The 19,507-nt window shown below is 36.5% G+C and overlaps 1 protein-coding gene across 5 annotated transcripts in view; it reads left to right on the forward strand.

Annotated features, from left to right (window-relative positions):
• The window catches only part of SRBD1 (S1 RNA binding domain 1), a 123,230-nt gene that overhangs the window by 65,078 nt on the left and 38,645 nt on the right, over positions 1-19,507 (forward strand). For all 5 annotated transcript variants that reach the window (XM_030268992.4, XM_030268994.4, XM_030268993.4 and 2 more), the window contains one exon: positions 8,803-8,885. In XM_030268992.4, the coding sequence (XP_030124852.4) occupies positions 8,803-8,885 (83 nt within the window). The remainder of the gene's footprint in view (positions 1-8,802; positions 8,886-19,507) is intronic.

Raw genomic sequence — 19,507 nt, forward strand, 5'->3', positions numbered from 1 at the left:
ATAGTATAAGATAAAGGATGTACCAATTGTTTGGCTTGTGGTCACAAAGAATTTCTTTTTCTGTTGCCTCTCCTCCTCCTGCCATAATGAAATAAATGTTGCTTAATAACTAAGAATCAGGTGAAACTGATTCATTCTAATGAAACAGCGGCCTGATGGTAGAGAATTGCTATGAAGCAGGAGTCATGCTGGGATTTTACTCTGGTTTCAATACACACTCAGTTATATAAATGAGAAATGTCTTCATTTCATTAAATTGATGAATTACCTTTCCTTTTGAGATGACTGCTCTAACAAATAAGCAATTTTTTCTCTCTTTCACTACTTAAAAAGTAAAATAAAAGGGGGAGAAAGGGGCTGGTTTTTCAGATGTCACGTCTGTGTAACCACTTGTTAGAAGAGGTCTTATGCTAAGCCTCTCTATTTTATTTTCATACCTTATGCAGTCATAAATACTTGATTTTTAATTTGAAATTCTGTCTTCAAATGCAGAAAGAAAAGCAGCATCCCTGGGCTTGTCTAATGTAACAGCTCTAAGAAATGTGCATTTTGTTCTTGGACATGAAGGACTAGGACTTTGGCAAGGCCACATAGTTGTTTCACCCAGTTAGGAAAGCAACAAAGGCAGATAAAATATTCCCTAGAGCTATTATTTTTGAAGATTTGGAAAACTAACAGGGCAAGCATGTTTCATGCTGCATGCACAGGTACGATCCAGTATGGAGGCTGTGTTGTTTCTAAGGGATGTTTTCTGAGGATAAGGAAGAATCTGAGAGAGCCAAAGGTCACACAGCACAGCTTGCCTTAGCATTGTCAAATCCCATCTGCCTGTCTCCTCTCCACAGGGCAGAACACATTGCATTATTGTACACTCAAAGTTCAGCACACCACTTGCACTTTTCCTTGCAAAGGAAAGCCTTGTAGGCTTTGAGGGCTTGTTAGGACTTTGAGACTGTTATGCTACAGGCTTTCATTCCCTGGGGTCCTGTTGGAGACATAGAGTTCAGAGCTGTCATACTGGCCAGCAACTAGAAGGTAGAGATTGGAAAAAATGTAATTTCTTTTGACTTTATCTTAGGGAAAGTAAAACAATTTGATGATTAGATGTGTGGGACATAGTGCCTGGATGTCTACTTGAGCTAATTTCTTCATCTTCTTAAAAGAGCACTGCTCCCCTTTGGCTACTCAGGAGAGAAGGTCATTTTTCAAAAACTTTATTGTTTTATTGAGTCCTACGGTTAGAACGTTCACACTGCTGTCTTAAGTGGGAGCTTTCTTCTACAGCTAGTTGGAGAGAATTGGTGAAAGTTCCACAAGTTTTCAGAAGGGAAAGTAAGCACTGAATTCTCATGCATCAAAACATTTTGTCAACCCAATGTTAAATTGGGTAGCATGCAATTAGAGCAGTATGAAATGAAACCCTATTTCATATCTCATCTGTTGTATTCTGTAGCATTTTAAATGAGTTTAATTATACTTTTGGAAGAATGGAGAACACTGGTGATTAACATGCAGTGGTTAGAAGTGAGAAGGATGGTGAACAGCAGTAAGATGTTAAAGATAGAACATGTTAATGATAGTAATATTAATAAACTGAAATAATAGTAATAGCAATAGTTCTTAATTAATAATAGTAATGTAAGTAATTAGTAATAGGAACAAGAGGGTCTTTTTACTTGTCTCCCCATAGAACCCAGTTCCTGCTATTGAGCAGAAGCTTATCTCCAGGCGTGGGCTAGGCTCTACAATTTAAACAGAAATTATAGGGAATCTGTGGGTTCTACAGGAAATCAAAAACCAGTCCCTAAGTGCAGATAGTCTGGAAATGACTAAGCCTTGCCCAGTTGGGCATGAACATGTGCCTGCACCAGGTTATTGAGAAATAGAAAAATGGGCTTGAGTTACCCCAAACCAGTAGCACAATCATTAATGGGTTTTTACACAGATGTTTGTAGAATTCTTGTTGTTCTAGACAAGAATCTAATGTTTTCTAACCTGTGTAAACCTCAGGGTATGTGGGAGGTGGTGTATTAACATCCTGCTTACTGGCACTGTATTTCCTCTGAAGCTGTAGAGCTCAGGAGTGAGCTGGAGTTTGATCTCCTGCTACCTGCAAATTTTAAGTGCTCTGGTCAAGCTGCTTTCCCTTAGCATAAAAGAGCTACAAGAACCATTCACGTTCCCCCTTCTGTTGTAACTCTGTGCATGTGTTGTGTCTGTGTATTTCCTTTTGAAGGCTCTATTGTTCCCTTGAAATGTGGAACTAGAGGAATGACCAGTACCAGGATGCTCTTCAATTCAAGGAGTTTTGGTTTCCTTTTAAAACTGGGATTTGATGTGTTATTTGCCAAAGCTGCTTTTCTTACTACAGGCACTTACAAAAGGTTAATATTTGTTGTTAATACAAATGACTCATTTTTCTAAGATGCAGATGACTATCTCTTGGAAGATTAGAACTTCAAGTATTTTTTTACTTTTAGCAGTAACAGTAATCAACAGCAAGGGATGCAGTTAGTATCAGCAGTGTGAATGTGAAAAGGATATTGATGTTACCTACCTTTTAAGTTGAACAGGTTTTTTTTTGAGTTTATACCAGCTTCTGAGACTAACTCATATCTGTGACAAAAATCACATGAGGCTTCAGTTAAATGCTTGTATGTCCCCTATCTCATCTTGGATAAATTGGATACTATTCTGTGGTACAGGAATTACTAATGCTGAAGAAGTGTTTTTGAGAGTGTTTCTAAGAAAAAAATATTGACTTTAAAAAGCTGCATTATAATATTCACTTGTCCAAGTTTTTCTCTTTAAACATATTTCAAACTTCCTTGTTGTCTTCAACCCATCTCTTTTAAAGATTTTTTTCGTGGTAATAAATAAGTAGAATATTGTCATTCATTATTTCATTAATCTTAGGCAAATAACAGATTATCAGTTTTATGGAGTTAAAAGTAAACTAAAATGTAACCTTTTTAAAACAAAAACCTGCTCACTTGCTACAGAAGAGCTTTGGATGAAATGCAGCTGTTGAACAGTTGCTTAAAATAAATTGCATACTTTAAACCCACCAAGAAGATATATGAGGATTCAAAACTGTGTCACAAATCCTGACCTACTGAGAAAGAATGCTTAATGAAAAGACTACTGTACGTTTCACTGTATCCTTTGCAAGGAGGGTGAAATTCAGGTCAACAGGATAGAAGGCTTCCAGGACTCAGGAAACCTGAACAATCGATCACTGCATAAACATTATTGCAGATACTTATGGAGAGTAATTGATCTTGAACACAATAATAGGCTTTATATAAGGATTTTAAAAGTTGTAATGTTTCCATATCTACTCTGGTATGATATAGTGTCAGTAATTACTTAAGCATTTGTGAGTCCCTAATTACCTAGAGATTTTTTTTTTTATTTATTGACATTGAAGTTTCAACCCCGACTTTTGAGTTGTGAAGGGTATTTGAAATAAGAGGGTGGATGAGTAACTTGGATGTTATAGTAGCATGTCTCAGCAAGAAAGAAATACTGAGGTTTTGTAATAAAGATACAGAATGTTTTCATTTATGACAAAATTGAAGTTGAACTCATCATAGCCTAATAGCTTGTGGTTGCCCTATATTTATTTGTAAAGCATTTATAAAACTATTGACTGCTTTCACATCTGGCAGATTTACATTTTTTCAAAGCATAAGACAAATGTTCCCACTCATGTAGCTAAGCTGTCACAGTTATTGACTCAGACATATTTTTATCCTTATGTGAAGATGTGTTTAAAAGGAGGAATGTCATCATCCTGGACTTTTGGCCAAAAATGTTTTTTTTTGCTTACAGTGTTAAGCAACATTTGAATGCCACTGTGACTGAAAGAAATTGAAACTGTTTTGTTCTTCTACTCATAAGCATTCTTCATTTTCATGCTTTCTTTATCTAAGCCTTAAAGCTCTTGTTTTATGGTGTGGCTCTTACATAAAGCTATGCAAAAAGAGAATATTTCAATATGTAGTTGTCTGAACAAAGAAGTTGGCAGCCTGCCCCCAAAGTGGGCACAATACTTGAAGCCATAATAAATTTCATCTAGTTGACAAGATTTCCAGCTGCCCCTGGACCCTAAATAGTCTGCATGTCTGATTTGGTTCTTAATGATTGCTTTAGACCTGTTCTGTTACTGAAGGGAGGCAGGTAGCCAAAGAAGTTAGCACTAATTCTTGTTTTTTAGGGCTGGCAGCTGACATGGCCCTTATATAGATACCATGCAGAGAAATAGTAAGGTTGCTGTGTTGTTTTGGCCCTTCACTGTTGAGTGTGGCACATTTTTTCTGTCTTTAGTCTGAAAACTATTATCAATGTTCCTGAGTGAAAACTCTGCTCTGATTTGTGTGAAAAATGCTATTGCTTGCTATAGAAATTACTAGAGAAACAAAGTTATGTGATGTACATTTGAAGAAAATAGTCTTAATTTTAAATTTCTTGATTTGAAATTAGGGATTTTATGTTATAGACAGGAGTAGCCACATAATTAGCATGTTTGCTAGTTAATGAGGGCATATTTGCTTATTAGCATTAGGAAACAAAGCATTTTAATGTAATTCCTCACTTTCTGTCAAGATCAGACACAGAGATTGGCATGAACTGTGCAAGCAACTCTTAGGGATGTTTTTTTTCCACCACAATGGCATCTTCATCACTGACACATTACTGTCTGCTGGGTTTGTCTTGTCGAGTAACCAAAGTGTGGAGTGAATTGAGACTTCCAAGCAGTTAAACTGCTTTTTTAATGAAATGGCAGAATATGTCCTATCTAAAGACAAGACAGATTACAGTAAATATGCTCGCTGTGATCTATTTCTCATTACACTTTGATGTGAAGTACATCTACATTGAAGCCAGAGGACCACCTAGACCATTCTGTCCCTTCAAGTGTTAAAATTTTACATAAATTTATTGCAAGGCAGCATAGTATGTTACTGCCTTTCCAAGTGCTGCAATAATATTTTCATCCTAATTCACAACTCCAAGATTTGCATTTATGGAGTGTGCAAGTCTTGTGGTGATTTTCTAATAGAGGGTCATGTCATTGTGATTTTGATACTTTGTTTAATATTGATTAGGGGTTTTTTTCACATTTTACTTAGACTAGCATATTTTAATAAATCTCTCAAACTTTTCATGTGTGGCCGTGCTGATAACTTTTGAGAAATCTGGTTTTCCCTGTATGTCATAATATAATGTAATCTTTTTTGCTTGAGCAAAAGTGAAGAATACCTTTATATCTACGGAAGTAAGAATGCATTACTTGTTTCATTGTTAGTGTTCTAAAAATGCATGGTTTCTAAAATGTACCCAGTATAAAATAGTTGAAAAGGAAAAACAAATGTTATAGTCTTGCTATAGTTTTTAAGAAGAAAATGCCAGATCATCAGCTCTGTTCCATGGTAGTAGACCTCTTCTTGCAGAGCCCTCATGGTTTCAGTAGTACTCTACCTGCTTTGTGAGAGTCCTGCCACTTGGATCAAATGGCCAGAGTGGAGCCTCATTGCCCCCAGAAAAGATCCTATTGCAGTGTGCAACTACTCCAGCAACAAATAAATGGGTTTGCCTATACAAGAGGCAGTAGATGCTAATCTTGACTGAATTTCTGCCTAGAGAGATGTGGACAACTCTTTCATTTTTCCTACTCTGCTCTCTTTTATTTATTAATTGGAAAAGTTTTTGAGTGAAACTGTGGCTTTAGTGGGAGTTAGGCAGGTCAGCTCTCCTGCTGGTATTGACCATAGGAGCTGCATCCCTGAATTGTGGAACTGGCTGTCAGCTGATCTTCCTGCTTCAATATTGTAACTATTAGGCCTGATCCAGAAAAGCACTTAAATGTCTCTGTAACTTTAGGCGTGTGAATAGTTTTGCTTGTTCCAGTGGGAATTCTGACATGCATCTGTGCTGAAGTGCTTTGCTGGATCAGGTCCTATGCCTCCACTGGAAGTCTCCTAGGAATATGACAGCATTGTCCACCAAGCTAATATGATTAAAAGAGTCTATATTTTACTTTTTAATTGAAGATTCCCAAGTGAAAGCTATGACTGGAAAATTCCTCCATCAACATATCCATATAGTTGTCTTATTTTTAAAATATGTGGTGGAGATGTGGACAGTGAGAGGTATTTGCTCTCAGCTTATTTAAAATGTAACTTTTTAAATATGTTTTGCAATTAGGTAGAACTAAAAAAAATTCTCTAAAACACTGTGGGTATTAAAGAAGCTGAGTTTAATGATGGTTACTGAAGGACAAATATAGCCTCTATACATGGGCATCAGTGTATTCAGAAGAAATACATCATTGTAAGTGTTTCCTGGTTTGGATCAATACTACTTTCATTGGTGTTTTGTTTCACTTTTGTTTGTTGGGTGGTGAGTGACTAGTATTTCAAAGTAATTAATATGAATTATTGTTATAGCAAAGCATTTTGGCAGTGAGCTATACTTGTGTAAATTATAACTGGTGTACTTACACTGATTAACTTTTTGTGGATTTTTTTTTCCAAAAAGGCATATGTGATTGTCTTTGAATTCAGAACTTCTCTATCAGAGATGCAGGTATATCACATATCACCAGCACAGTGCTTTCTGATCCTAGCTAGCAAACTGCCTTTGTCAGCATGTTAAAATGGATATTAAAGGATATGAAAAGTCTTGCATGACCGAGCAGTGAACTTCATGTTAACTGTGCATTTAACAGTGCAAATCTTTAAAAGTGAAGTCTCTAGTGCAGCATTTAATTGATAAACTTTGCAGTTGTGGTTTGAGGAGCCTGCATATCTCTGGCTACTGTTTTGGCTTCAAGTACAAATGTTTAGTCAAGTCCTTTTCTGAAATTCTGTGAAGCCTTTAACATCCTTCAGTACTGATGGTTGCTAATTAAAGGTTGCAAGGATGATTACGGACTGGGGCACCTTTCATGCAAGGGAAAACCAAGAAAACTGGAAATGCTCAGCCTGGAGGAGGCTCAGGGGGATCTTGAAAAGGTTTTTAAGTACCTCATGGGGGAGGGAATGAAGGAGAGCAGCAGACCTTTCTCAGTAAAGCCCACTGTTAGGACAAGAGGCAATGGACACAGATTGTAACACAGCAATTTCAATCTGGACACAAGAAACTATTTATCTATTGTTAGGGTGGCCCAACATTGGAATGGATTGACCAGACAAATTGTGAAGTCTCCACCCAGCTGCAGATAATCTGGGGCAACCTGCTGTAGCAAACCCTGTTTCAGCAGGGGTGTTAGACAAGGCAGCCCATGTTCTCCAGAGGTGTGTCCAACCTAAACACCTCTGTGAATGAATACATTACTTCTGTGATCCAGTAAAGGGACTTATAGGTTATTTTTTATATATGATAATTATAACCATATTAATGTTTTCATACACATGTGTGTATGTGTGAAATCAGATGGTGAACACCAGATATACTTCCAGTATTCCTGTTTTAGCATAGTGTGGTGTTGTTGACCGAAGCACTGGGCATATGTAAGGCCATCAGCTTTCTTTGGTCCCACTTTTCTTATTCTTGCACAAGTGCAAACAGCCTTGGCAACAAGGTCAAGCATTGTTATGTTTGGGTTTTTTTATTTTTGGAGGGGTTTGTTTTGGTTTTAGTTTTTATTGAGTTGTAATGTTTTTGTTTTGTTTTTGTTTTTTTTCTTTTGGGTTTTGCTATTTGTAGGATTCTTGGGGTTTAGGATTTTGCTTGTTTGTTTGGTTTTTTTTTTTTAGGATCGTTGGTCCTTATTGGGGAAGATATTTGGAATGCCTCTAAACATTTTGTTTTTCATTAGTGTTTTCGTCACTAAGTAGAATGAATGTTCTAAGAGCTGCTAAGCCAGCTAACCTGTTTTGTCTTAAGTCAGGAAGAACAAAACACTTTATAGATGTAATATTGGTAGATAGAACTCTTCTAGTTTCATATATGTGGGAGGGAGCACCATTGCAAGTACTGAATACAACCCAGTATCTGTAGAATCAGACCAAGTTTATGAATTGATGTTTGGAAATACACTTTTTCATATGAGATTTTTGGGTAAGGAATTTATCAATAAATGTAGCCTTCAAAACTGCAGTCTTGATTCAGCACTTGGATTTAGAAAACCAGAGGTTTGTCCCATATACTCTTAATGGCATCAGAAATGTTGGCAATTGCTTTTGTTTTTTCTGAATGTGATTATAAGGGTTACAGATTGCAAATTGACGTGTTTTGGTGTGCAGCTTAGATTAGTACAATCCAAGAACCATTTTTAAGGTGAACATTGAATTTTATACTTGAAATAGATAAATATATAAATATCTGATGCATACCTTAAGAAATATTGTATTGGGTAAATAAGTCCGTGAACAGATACTCTGGTTTTTTTTTTAATGTTTGTTTCATAATATTTGATTTCAGGTTAAAGGTTCTTACAGTGTATAATGTTAAACGTTACATATGCATTTAGTATGGGTACAAAGGAAAAAATACAGTGTATAGCATTTTATTTATTAACTCTGTAACTCAGAAAAACTTCTTAAATGTTATGATTGCAGTTTAAAATGTCCCTAGGTCTCTGCTGGAATTATTCAAATAAAAAGTTTGATTAATGTACTTGTGATGTCTTTGTCTAACAATGAAAAGGGATTCTGTTATAGTATTGACTATTTCCAGGTTTAAAATTAAATGCATAGAAGATGTAAAAAGACCCAAAACACCTTAGCAAAAGCAATCACATGATTCAGGTTTTTCAGAGAAAAGTGATAGCTATTTTCTAATTCTGTTTTTCAGTTTCCATAGCTAGACGAGTCCAAGACCCATTAGCTGAGCTAGTGAAAATCGAGCCCAAGCACATAGGAGTTGGAATGTATCAGGTAAGATAATACGTATCATTTAATCAAAGTAATCTGTCATGATATAGAGCAACATCAAAATGCTGCTTTATAATTGCCAACTAGTTATGTCTCCTTTAAAAGACGTTTTCAGTGTTGATGGAATGGTAGTAAATACTTGGAAGCCATAAACTGCCTTTTTAAAAATCTCAACTTTTAGTGATTGTGATTGAGACTCTGAAATGGCTGTAGCCAGATGTATTGTCTATTAAAAACATCAAATCAGACAGGTAACCTGATCTGTAAAGCTTTCTCTTTTTCTGTATTGTTACAGCAATGGGGTTTTAGCTCTTTGTGTAAAATGCAATGAGATATTGATCCTCCATTTAGAAGTCATTAATTTGTACTATTAGGTGCATTCCTTTTTAGAAGTTTGTAATAAAAGGGTTTGTTTTGAAGCTTTTCATTTAGTAAAGCTGAATTGAAAAATGTTTGACAGTTGTGATTTTTATACATTTTTGGAGGTTATTTTTGAGAAGAAACTTCTACTTTCCAAGTTTCTTTACCAAGAGTGTTATGTTAAGAAGTGGTACATAAGTTATTGTCATTTTACAGCATATTGGCATCAATTCAGGAAAGCATTTATGCGTGTGCTGAAGTCCCACCAAATAAAAAAGAAAAAAAAATTACCCAGAAAATATAGCATGTGCTTTTCTCTATATTTTTGAAACTATAGAATGTGAGTAAATTTGAAGGACTACAGCAGAATTCAGAACAGAAAGCATAGAACTGTCTGGATCTGTTTTTTCAGGTCAGCTCATGAGCGTTAATGGGATAGAATGCAATTAGCAGCCTAGAATCCCTTGCTGCCTCTCCTAAAGGTGGTGTGACAAAGAAAAGGTGTTAAGAAAATCTTCCAACAAATGTATGTCCTGTTTTGTTTTTACAGAACTGAGGTCAGCATTTTAGTTGGTTAAAGTAGAATTCAGAGCTGCTTTTGTAAGTCCTACTTGTATTACCACAGATGATAAAACCTATTCATGTTGCTTGCTAACTGCAAACTTACTGGTAAACTTAACTTAAATAATCTTTTGTGCTTTAATGGTGGCAGCTGTAAATGTGGGTGTGGTCACCTGGCAAAAAGATGAGCTTCAGTCTGAAGTGTAGTTGGTTTCCTTACTTGTGGAAACCCAGGGCTTTAATTTATAACAGGAGCAGTGATATGTTGAAACAAAAATAATGGGAAGTGATACAAATTTTTGTTCATTCTTGCTTTAGGGAAAGAAGTATTAAAAAAAAAAAACAACAAACTTGAAATGCTGTGTCAGTATTTAAAGAAGCTGAGTAATTTCATTTTTTTTAAAACAATAGTTCCAAGATGGAATATTTTACTATTTGCAGTATACTCTTTATTCTTAAGTACTAAGAACTTGCATTGCTGTGACTAGAAGATACTGATTTAAATGCACACCATGTCCTGTGGCCCATGTGGACATTGTACAAGCATACATCTACAGCAAAAAGACATGGAATTAGTGGTGGTCATATGGTTTCGGGATCATGATGCTATGAGATGAATAGGGTCAATATTGCAGCAGTTCACTGCAGTCTCAAAGACTGAAGCGGAGTCTTTTTTACTTTTTATTCATTGAGAGCAAGGTAAGAACCATGTTTCTGGCCCTTCCAGAGAAGCTTCTTGATCCACTACAGGTATGTTGTGAGTAAATGCCTGTGTTATTTGCTATAGTCCAAATTGGTTAGATGAAAAGTTTCAGAGAAATAAATCCTAGAAGCCTAGGAGAGAAGTAGACGTCAAATACTGTTCATTTCCAGCTATATGTATTTTTAATTCTTGTCATGCTTTGAATAAATCTGAGGTAGATACACATCCTGTTGGAATTCGTAAGAATCATCACAGAAGCTATAGCATGGTTGTTCAAAGATACATAAATTTCTCAAGTGCTGGATCTTAGTGGCATTACTGAAAGCAAATTTATACTCTTGAAAACAGAATCAGAAGGTTTGCTGCCCTTTGGCCATGACAGCTCTCTTGTGGCACAGGAAGGGAATGGGAGGAGAAGAAGAATTAAGCTTTTCTGTCTTGTCTTCCTTTTAGAGACAGCCACTTGCTGGTGTCTCGGAGGACAGGCATGGAAAAAGTTGTTTTGCTGTACAGGGAGTCCCAGAGTAATGGCTGATTTAATCCCCCAGATAAAGAGTATTTCGGGTACATAATTTTATAATATCCAAGGCAACTTGAAAGGTTTTATTACATTTTAATTTATAATTTACATGCTGGCTGCAGCTTTTTATTAATTTCTGTAGTGAAATATGTAGTGCACAGTCTAGATCAGAAATACAGCAGTCTTTTCACAGAGGTGGTTGCTTTCTTAGCCTATTGTAACTTTAAACCTAGCATTTAAATATGACCTTTCATTTCTTAAACACCCTGAAATTGATATTTAAGAATCTGACAAATCCAGGTTTTGTCATTCTTGTCCTGAAAGAGGGATGTGATTAGTCTGTCAGCAATTAGGCAGAAGCAGGCTGAGACTGTGCTGCTGCCCATGACCACGGAAGCAGTATAGCACAGGCAACATGGTGATTTCTTGAGAGATGGTTACACACTCATTGTGTGTTGATCAAAGAGTGAACTCCCTGAGGGAATGGTCCTGCCTTTTCTGGTACTCCTACCCAAGTGCCCAAATCTTTTTGTGATGTTTGTAATGGCTGCATGATGTCCTGAGTTGGCATAACAGAGGGGCAGCAGTGCACAGCTTGCGGGGGAGTGGAGGCCTTCACAGCAGCCTCACTGATTTGGGACATGGCCTCTGTCAGTTTAGGATAGCCAGAGGTCCCAAACTACTCTGTTTGAAAGGCAGTGGCAGAGACAATAATTTGTCTTTTCTCAGAGGTTGAAGTGAGAGACTAGTGGAGCAGAATCTGCCTGTGAAGGATGTAGCTTTTGTAATGAGACTGTGGTACAGGAACATTGTGTGTGCAGCTGAGTGACCCCTTTGGGCAGGAGGTGCTCTGCTGCTGCCAGCAGTGATAGCAGTGCTACAGGAAAGTGAAATGCTCATGTGCTAAATCCGCTGCTAACAATATGAGCTTGCCCAAAGTCTGTGGAGTGTGTGCTGCACAAAGAGAACTGAGTGCAGGGGCTGCATCTTCTCCAGTTGCTACTTCCATGGGATTTTAGATCCCTCCCGTCTGGTCTCTTGGTGTTCGGTGTGCACATTTGTGAGAATATTGGTGTTCTCTAGTTTTTCTAATACAGCTTTTCCAAGCAAATCTGCTCACCTGGGTGTGGATACTTTGGATATGGAATTGCAAGTTTCCGAGTGGGAGGAGATCTGTGTAAATTGAGTCCCATCAGCTGGGATTTGTTTACTTATTTTAGATGAAAAAAAAAATGAAACTTGAACTTGGCCACCTGCTTTTATTCTCATTTCAGTTTATGATTCTGAGTTTGTGCACTGCCAAGAAAATCAGGTTTGTCAGAGAAAAATAAACAGGCCCCAGATCTCCTAACAGGTATTTCCTTAAACAAAGAGAAGCACAACCTGATTTATTAGAGCCTCCCTCAGACTAAATTCCAATTGCCTAAAGGTCCTTGTCTTCCTTCATCTTTATCTCATTAGGAAAATTGTTCTTTCCTCCCAGACAGGAACCTAGGCAAAATTAATTTATCACCTTCAGGCCGTATTAGTATGATTTCTTCTGTAGTTGAACATGAAGATGATACCCAGAGTCTGCCTGATACAGAATATATTTGCATTGTCACCTCCCCATGCCAGTTCAAAGCTAAATTTCTATTCTGGGAGAAGCGGTTAGTGGCTCGAGACTTTATTATGCTGCACACTGAATTCTGGTGATGAATTACCATTGCAGTTGTAGTGATCTTGGAAGTTATAGATAAAAGCTGAGAACAAAGTTGCTACACAAAGACTGTGGTTAGGGTATTCAATTTCAGAGCAAAGAAAATGAATAAGAAGACAAAAAAAAAATCTTTACTCTCAAATAAAAACCCAACTTTTCAGAGGAGAGTGAAGCAGCTCTAAGCATAAATTTTCATCATAGTAAAGAGAGGAATTAAATTAATATACTTTTAAAACACCAAAACCTGAATCTGTGTTAAAAGGCAGAGAAATGAGAAATAGAGCTAAAGGAATACATTAAGTTTGGTTGGTCTTTTGAAGTTCATTTGATGTACAAAATTCTTGGATCCTAAAAAAGCCCAGTAACCTCTAGAGAAAGAGATAGATGGAGGTCCAACTCATCTGTAGCCTGTGAACAAAATATGTGATCTGTGTTGTAGGTTTAGAATTTTTGACAAATTCAGTGTAATATTAAAAAATGTACCCTATGTCTGATCTTGAAAGTGCAGCATCCTATTTGGTCTTTATAATTTCTGGAGTTCAAAAATCTGTTCATTATCTATTTTTGGGTGTGGTAACATCTTCACTGTTGAACATGTTCAGAAAATTAGCATCCTAAAAGGATGTAAGGGATAATATATGTAGTTCTGTGACCTCTGAAGTGGGAGAAGACTTGATTACAGATGTACCTAGAACATTTTGTGTCAAATAAATAAAATCTGTAAACAATACTCTTAAGTAGTATTCCCTCAAGAAAAAAAAAAAAAAGATTGAGCTACTTTTGGGTTGTTTTCTATGTAATGCTGGAAGGTCCTGATCAAAGGAATTTTCCCATAAAGCTTGATCAGGGTGTCTGATTATAACTGAATCTGGAAATGTCTTTTTATCCCTCCTGTGCATGTTCCTTTCCCTGGTCCTCTAGTTATTGAAGTGCATTACTTTTGCATTTGATTATTACCTGCAGGAAGTTTTATTGTTTCAGTTGCAATTTGATATTCGTTCTAGGCTTGAGTTTTTCCCCCAAAGAAGATGGATACGTCTTGGTAAATGACAGTGCAACTTGAGAGAATCCTTTTAATCAGATACATACATTTTCTCTTTAGTTAGACCAGTTCTCTTAATTATGACATTGCAGATATAAACCACTTGCAAATCCACAGCCAGCTAGTTAATAGTGAGGCATCTCACTGGAGATTGTGTCTCAGTTGGAAAGGAAGGAGCTTTTTACTTTCTCCTAGAAGTCTGTGTAGAATGCTGTCTGCCATTGCAGGCCATCCTTGCTTGGGTCCTTCCTTCCTTGTCTTAGGGCCAGTGAGGGGCAGCTGATAGACAGTGGTGGAGAGATGTTACTGGCCTCTCCTGCATGTGGCTGAAATTGCACGTAGCCCTTCTTGTTTGTTGTGTTCTTTAGTTGTATTCATTCCTCAAAAGATGTCTGTAGATGGCATCACCACTGCTGAGATTTTTTTTTACCTCTAGGTGATCCCTCTGCAAGAGGAGGGCTATTAACCCCTCCTGTACCTGAGGGTACCTCACATTTGACAGCAGTACTTCTTAAAATTTTATTCTTCTGGTGAACACCTATCATTCATATTATTTTCTTGAGATAATCTGACTGTATGTTTGATGCAATAGATATCTGAGAGCTAAACTATAATAACATTTTAGAAATACAGGGATCAAAAGGGGAGACATCAGGGATACCTCTAAGTGTAAGAGTATGATCAGGTATAGTTGAGTCAGCCTGATTCAGCTGTGGGCTGAAAAGCTCTTGGCATTATTTTTATTGTCTTTACTGCAACAGAATCTGGCTCATCCCTTGCACTGCAGACATTTATTTGTTAGACCAGTTCTTACAAAACCCCAGCAAATAGTAGCTTTGTTTGGGTAAAGCAAATGTTGTATTGTTTCTCTAGTAATGGAAACTTGAAAATTTGTGTTAAAATAGAAAGCTTCTAACAAAAAAGAAAGCAGTGAAGTAGTTAGTGATAGCAAACGAGTTTCCAGAATCAAAACACTGGTCATCACAAAGAATCAGCGTTTGGTTTGAGAAAACCTTTATCTTCTTTTTTCCTTAGAATAGATACATAGTTTTAAATGGTGAAATATATAATACTTTGTATCCTTCTGGTATCTGATTTTGGTTATATCTTCTCAATGTAGTGCACTTCTATTTAATAGTGTGGAGCAAAGTACTGGAGCTGATTGTTTTTCAGGAGTATGTGCTTTTCACTGAATATTTAGGGAATTTATTTCACTTCTTTATTTGGGATTTTTTTCTTGATTGACCCATAGAGTAGGTGAGTAGTTAGGTGTGTTACTTGGACAGTATATGAGAATCGCTCATGTATTATGTGAGATTATGATGATATGATGTGCAAGAATGTCCTTTTTTAAACCTCTGAGGTGGGATTGTCAAAACAGCCTCAAACTTGGGCTTGCTGTATTAAGCTTTCTAAAACAAGTTTGTGTGGGTTTGCAACTTACATTTTTTTGATTAAGAAAATGGGGCGTCTTATTAGGTGAGCAGGACTTTACTTTGTGTGATTCACATAGCTCCTGTAGAAACAGTTCAGCAGGAATGCTGTTTGCTGGTCAGAATTGTAGGTTGCTGGTTTCAACATCCAGCTGAACAGCCTGTCTACAAAAGGCTACAGCATTTCTTTTGTGTTACTGAATATACACATGCAGTTCAGCAAAGAACTGAACTTCCTTGGATAACACTGGAATTTGATGAGCTTGTTTATGGTTTTCTGTACTTAAATTGAAGTGGTTGCCTACAGAGAATATTTGCTTAAACAAAGGAAAGTATAAGGGTAAGAATACCAACATTGAGTTATGTGTATCTTGCAGTAATCAAACAACTTAGTAATAAATGTAAATCACTCCTTTTTTGCAGTATATGGCAGCTGGCTGGTTATGGATGTACCTTAAGTTGAAAAACCTAATAAAAGGATATATGGTAGTGGACTGGAATCTGACTGAAATGAAATAAACTAGCCATACTTACATAAATTTAAAAAATAGGCTAAGGGATATGTTGCCATTATTGTAAATTTAAAAAAAAGTAGCCGGACAAATTCTGGGCTGCTTCTGTATTGAATCTAATTTCTGAATAAACTCACTGGGACTTTAAAGACAGGGACATGCAGGATAGTATTTCACTGTGCTCCTAGCTCTGCTCTTCAGTAAAGGAAACTTAAACCTCTCCTGTGTACCTGTAGTCTCCTGCTAAGAGATTATTGTCGCTGAATGTTTTTGCTGCATACTGCAAGTGATTGCTTGCCTTGAAATTTGTGGAAAAGGGAGAGAAGTACTTAAGATGTTGAGATTTACAAAAACTTTTTGAGGGACAGGGTGTGGTACAGGCTGTACCTATGAAATATTAAGAGCACTCCTAAAACCCAGTGTCTTGTCAGTAAGAAAAAAGTTATATTTATTTCTTGACTTAAGTGGATGTGTAGGCTGGTGAATAGGTTTGTGCTTAATACAGGATTTTTAGCATTCTGCAAGTTATAGAATCCTGTAGCAGTGATGTAATATTAGCTCTGTGAGGAAAGCAAGCAAAAAATCACATGTGCTCTTTGCCCAACATAATTTTTAGGGTAAATTATGAGCTTTTCATTTTGTAAAGTAAAGCTCTGTGAACAAAGCCATCTGATATCCAATGGGAGCAAAGTCTTTGCAGACAGCTTTGCCAGGAAGAGGTAATAACCCCATAATGTTTTGGATGTTTCCCCACCCCACTGAAGTAGGTGCACAAAACTTAAGAATGCTTTCCAAGTAAGTTGCACCTCTGGCGAGTTTGTGTAATTTAATCTTCAGCAGCAATTCTGCTGACTGCCAGGAGTGGTTTATATATCCTGTAGCTTGGCAGTCTCTCTGGTTGCATCTACCTATTCTCTGGCTGGCAAAGAGAAATAAAGTGTTCTGCCAGCAAAGCACAATAAACTTTTGCTAGTCTATTACAGCCATTTGCAACAAAACAAAGGGATATAGAAAGAAATAACTGTCATGTTATTAGTTATTTTAGTACACTGTATTTACTGGTATCTCCAGGAAAACATGCCAGCTCAATGAGGTGAGATGCTGCCCCTTTAAGGAAATGAGGCAAAATGTGTGCATGTGTATTTACAAGGAGTGCAAGAGCACAGCGGTATCACCCCATCTGCACATGTCACTCATGAAGCTGCCCGTGGACTGCATCTCCTTTTGCTGCTGTCACCAAAAATGCATTGTGGACAGCATTTGAACACTTGTCAGAGGTGTGCCTCTGTAAGCAACTTGACCTGCAGGTAAATTTTAGACATTACTGCTTAATAATCCCCCTCTCACACTGCTGCTATTTATTGTTAGAGAATTTGTACCTGCATATGTGGGCTTTTACAGAGCTGCTGAGGTTGTAGGAAAAGTAGAGAAGCTCCAGAAGTGTTAGTGTACTGAGGTGGGATGATCTAAGGGTGTTGATAGGAAACAGCTGCTGGACAGATTTGCTCTCCCTGTCAGTTTGTTTCTGATTGCTTAATTACCAGTTCTCTTGGCAGAAGTTTGTTAGGAAGTTTTTTGTCACCATGTGACACCAGACTTGTGATTCATGCTGTAATAGGGTTAAAGTGATACGTGGTTTTTTTTAATGAAGACTAGGTGTAAAGGTTGTTTACTTCCATAAAAGCAGCACATAGAAAATCCTGAGCAGGATTGCCCAGATACAGGGTACCCTCTCTGCAAGCCTGTTTAATATTTGTTTGATTTTTTTTTTTTCTAGTTTTGTAAATGTACTTGGGCAGAGCAAATTCAAACATAGGAGGGCCACTTGAGTGAAGATCCACCCAGGCATATTAAACTTTTTGAAAGACTGTTCTGATGGGGGGGGGGGGGGCAAGTGGCAAGAGGAGCAAAGTGGGAGTTTTGAGGCTGGGATCCTTCAACTGTGCTTGATATGGCTTCTCTGTGTGTTGGATTGGAAAAACTCGTTTTGACTTGGTTGACTAAAAGCTGAAACATAAAAGACAATTATAAAGCCTGTCTTTGTAAAAGTATTTTGATTGAACAGCTTCTGAAATGTGTGAGATGCTATTGGGTTTCCTGTTTACATTTCAAGTTGTTTAATAACTCTAAGTGAAAATACACAAGTTTAGCACTGAAGAATTGTTCAGCTCCTTTCATCTAGGTTTCAGTTAAATTTTGGTAACTAAACCTCTTAGCGTTTTTGAGATAGTCTTAAAAATACAACAGTAAAAAACAGGCAGAGAGCTGCAGATTTATGGCATTACCTGTACCCATTATGAGCTATTTGTGTTTGTGAATTTGCATTTCAGGCTCAGTTATCTTTTATGTGAAGTAAATTAATTTCTAAGATGTTTTATTTTTAATTGTGTTCAGATTTTAATATAGATATTATAATGATAAAATTGTTCATAGTAAAAACATCTCTTTAGTGTCTTAAGTCAGGTAAAAGTGGCAATAGGGATGTGAATCACTTGCTTTGAGTGTGTGTGTGGGGGCCCAGTTTAAACATTGCAAATGTAAATATTATTTGTTGCTGGAATTCCATAGTCACTGCTTGCTGTGCAGTGGTCATCTGTTGCATCTGTTGTTTTGGTTTCATGAATTAACAGTATATTCATTTGGCTCGTAAGGAAAAATACTAATACTATCATGCTTTTGAGTGATTCCATGTGAGTTTGTAGCACAGCAGCTGTTGATTTGATACCCAAAAATCTGAAATGAGCAATAAATTTGTGCTTTCTTTCACTAGAACAGAAGTGGCAATTAAAATTCTTATGATACTTTAAAACCATAAATGGTTTGCTAATATATATGGTTGGATTGGTTGGTATTAAATAAAGTAAGAACTTGAAGTTTTGCGATGACATTCATAAAATAATTATTTTTATGTAGTTTGAACAAATATCAAATTACAGAATGTTGAAAGAATTCAGCAAACATTCTTTCATATGTTTACTTAGGCTATGAATTAATTTTTCTCATTAATTGTTTACTATAAAATGTAAGTAACTGATAAAGTTCATACATTATGTTAATGTACAAATTTGTTTTAATTTGACCTGTGATAAAATTTTTCTTTTCTCTTGAAGATTAAGAAGATGAACTTAAATTAATGTAGGAGGAATTCAATTAGTGTTACTGTTGCTTATGATAATTTTATGACAGTTATGTCGTTCGACCGATCACTGAAAACTGTAGTCTTTTTTCACTGGGACAATGTAGCATGCAAGATTTCTCTGATGTTTTGTAATTTGTTGCTTTTTAGATTTTTATCTTGCTAATAACACTTATCCTAACAAACAGGTTCGAAAAAATCATTTTAGAAACTAAAATCATGTTTCGCTAGACAGTGATTAATATCTGTGACCTTTATTTTTGTATCAGGAACATAAATATACACTTTTTTCTGTGTCAGTCATTGTCTAAGATTTCATCTTTGTTCTGCTTTCTATTACATACCATGAATTATATGAAATTAATTTAATCGCTACTCCAAACAGAAATTAATGTGCCCTAATCCAGAGTTACGTTGTTTGCTTTTACAACTGTAAGTCATAAGTAATTAATTTTCCTTGGAAAATTAATTCACTTACCATTCCCAGTAGCATCATATGTTGACACAGGGTTATAGATAGTTTAATATTTTTGTTCAGCATGTTGGCTTCAACTTTGGAAGACCTTAAAGCAAAACAAATTCAAATTTACTCAACTGTATATAATTCAGGGTTATTTAAAGTGAATGTTGTCTTTATTGCTGTCAGCCAGCTGATGATG

Source organism: Taeniopygia guttata, chromosome 3, assembly GCF_048771995.1.
Source record: "Taeniopygia guttata chromosome 3, bTaeGut7.mat, whole genome shotgun sequence".
In the NCBI taxonomy this organism is placed as follows: Eukaryota; Metazoa; Chordata; class Aves; order Passeriformes; family Estrildidae; genus Taeniopygia; species Taeniopygia guttata.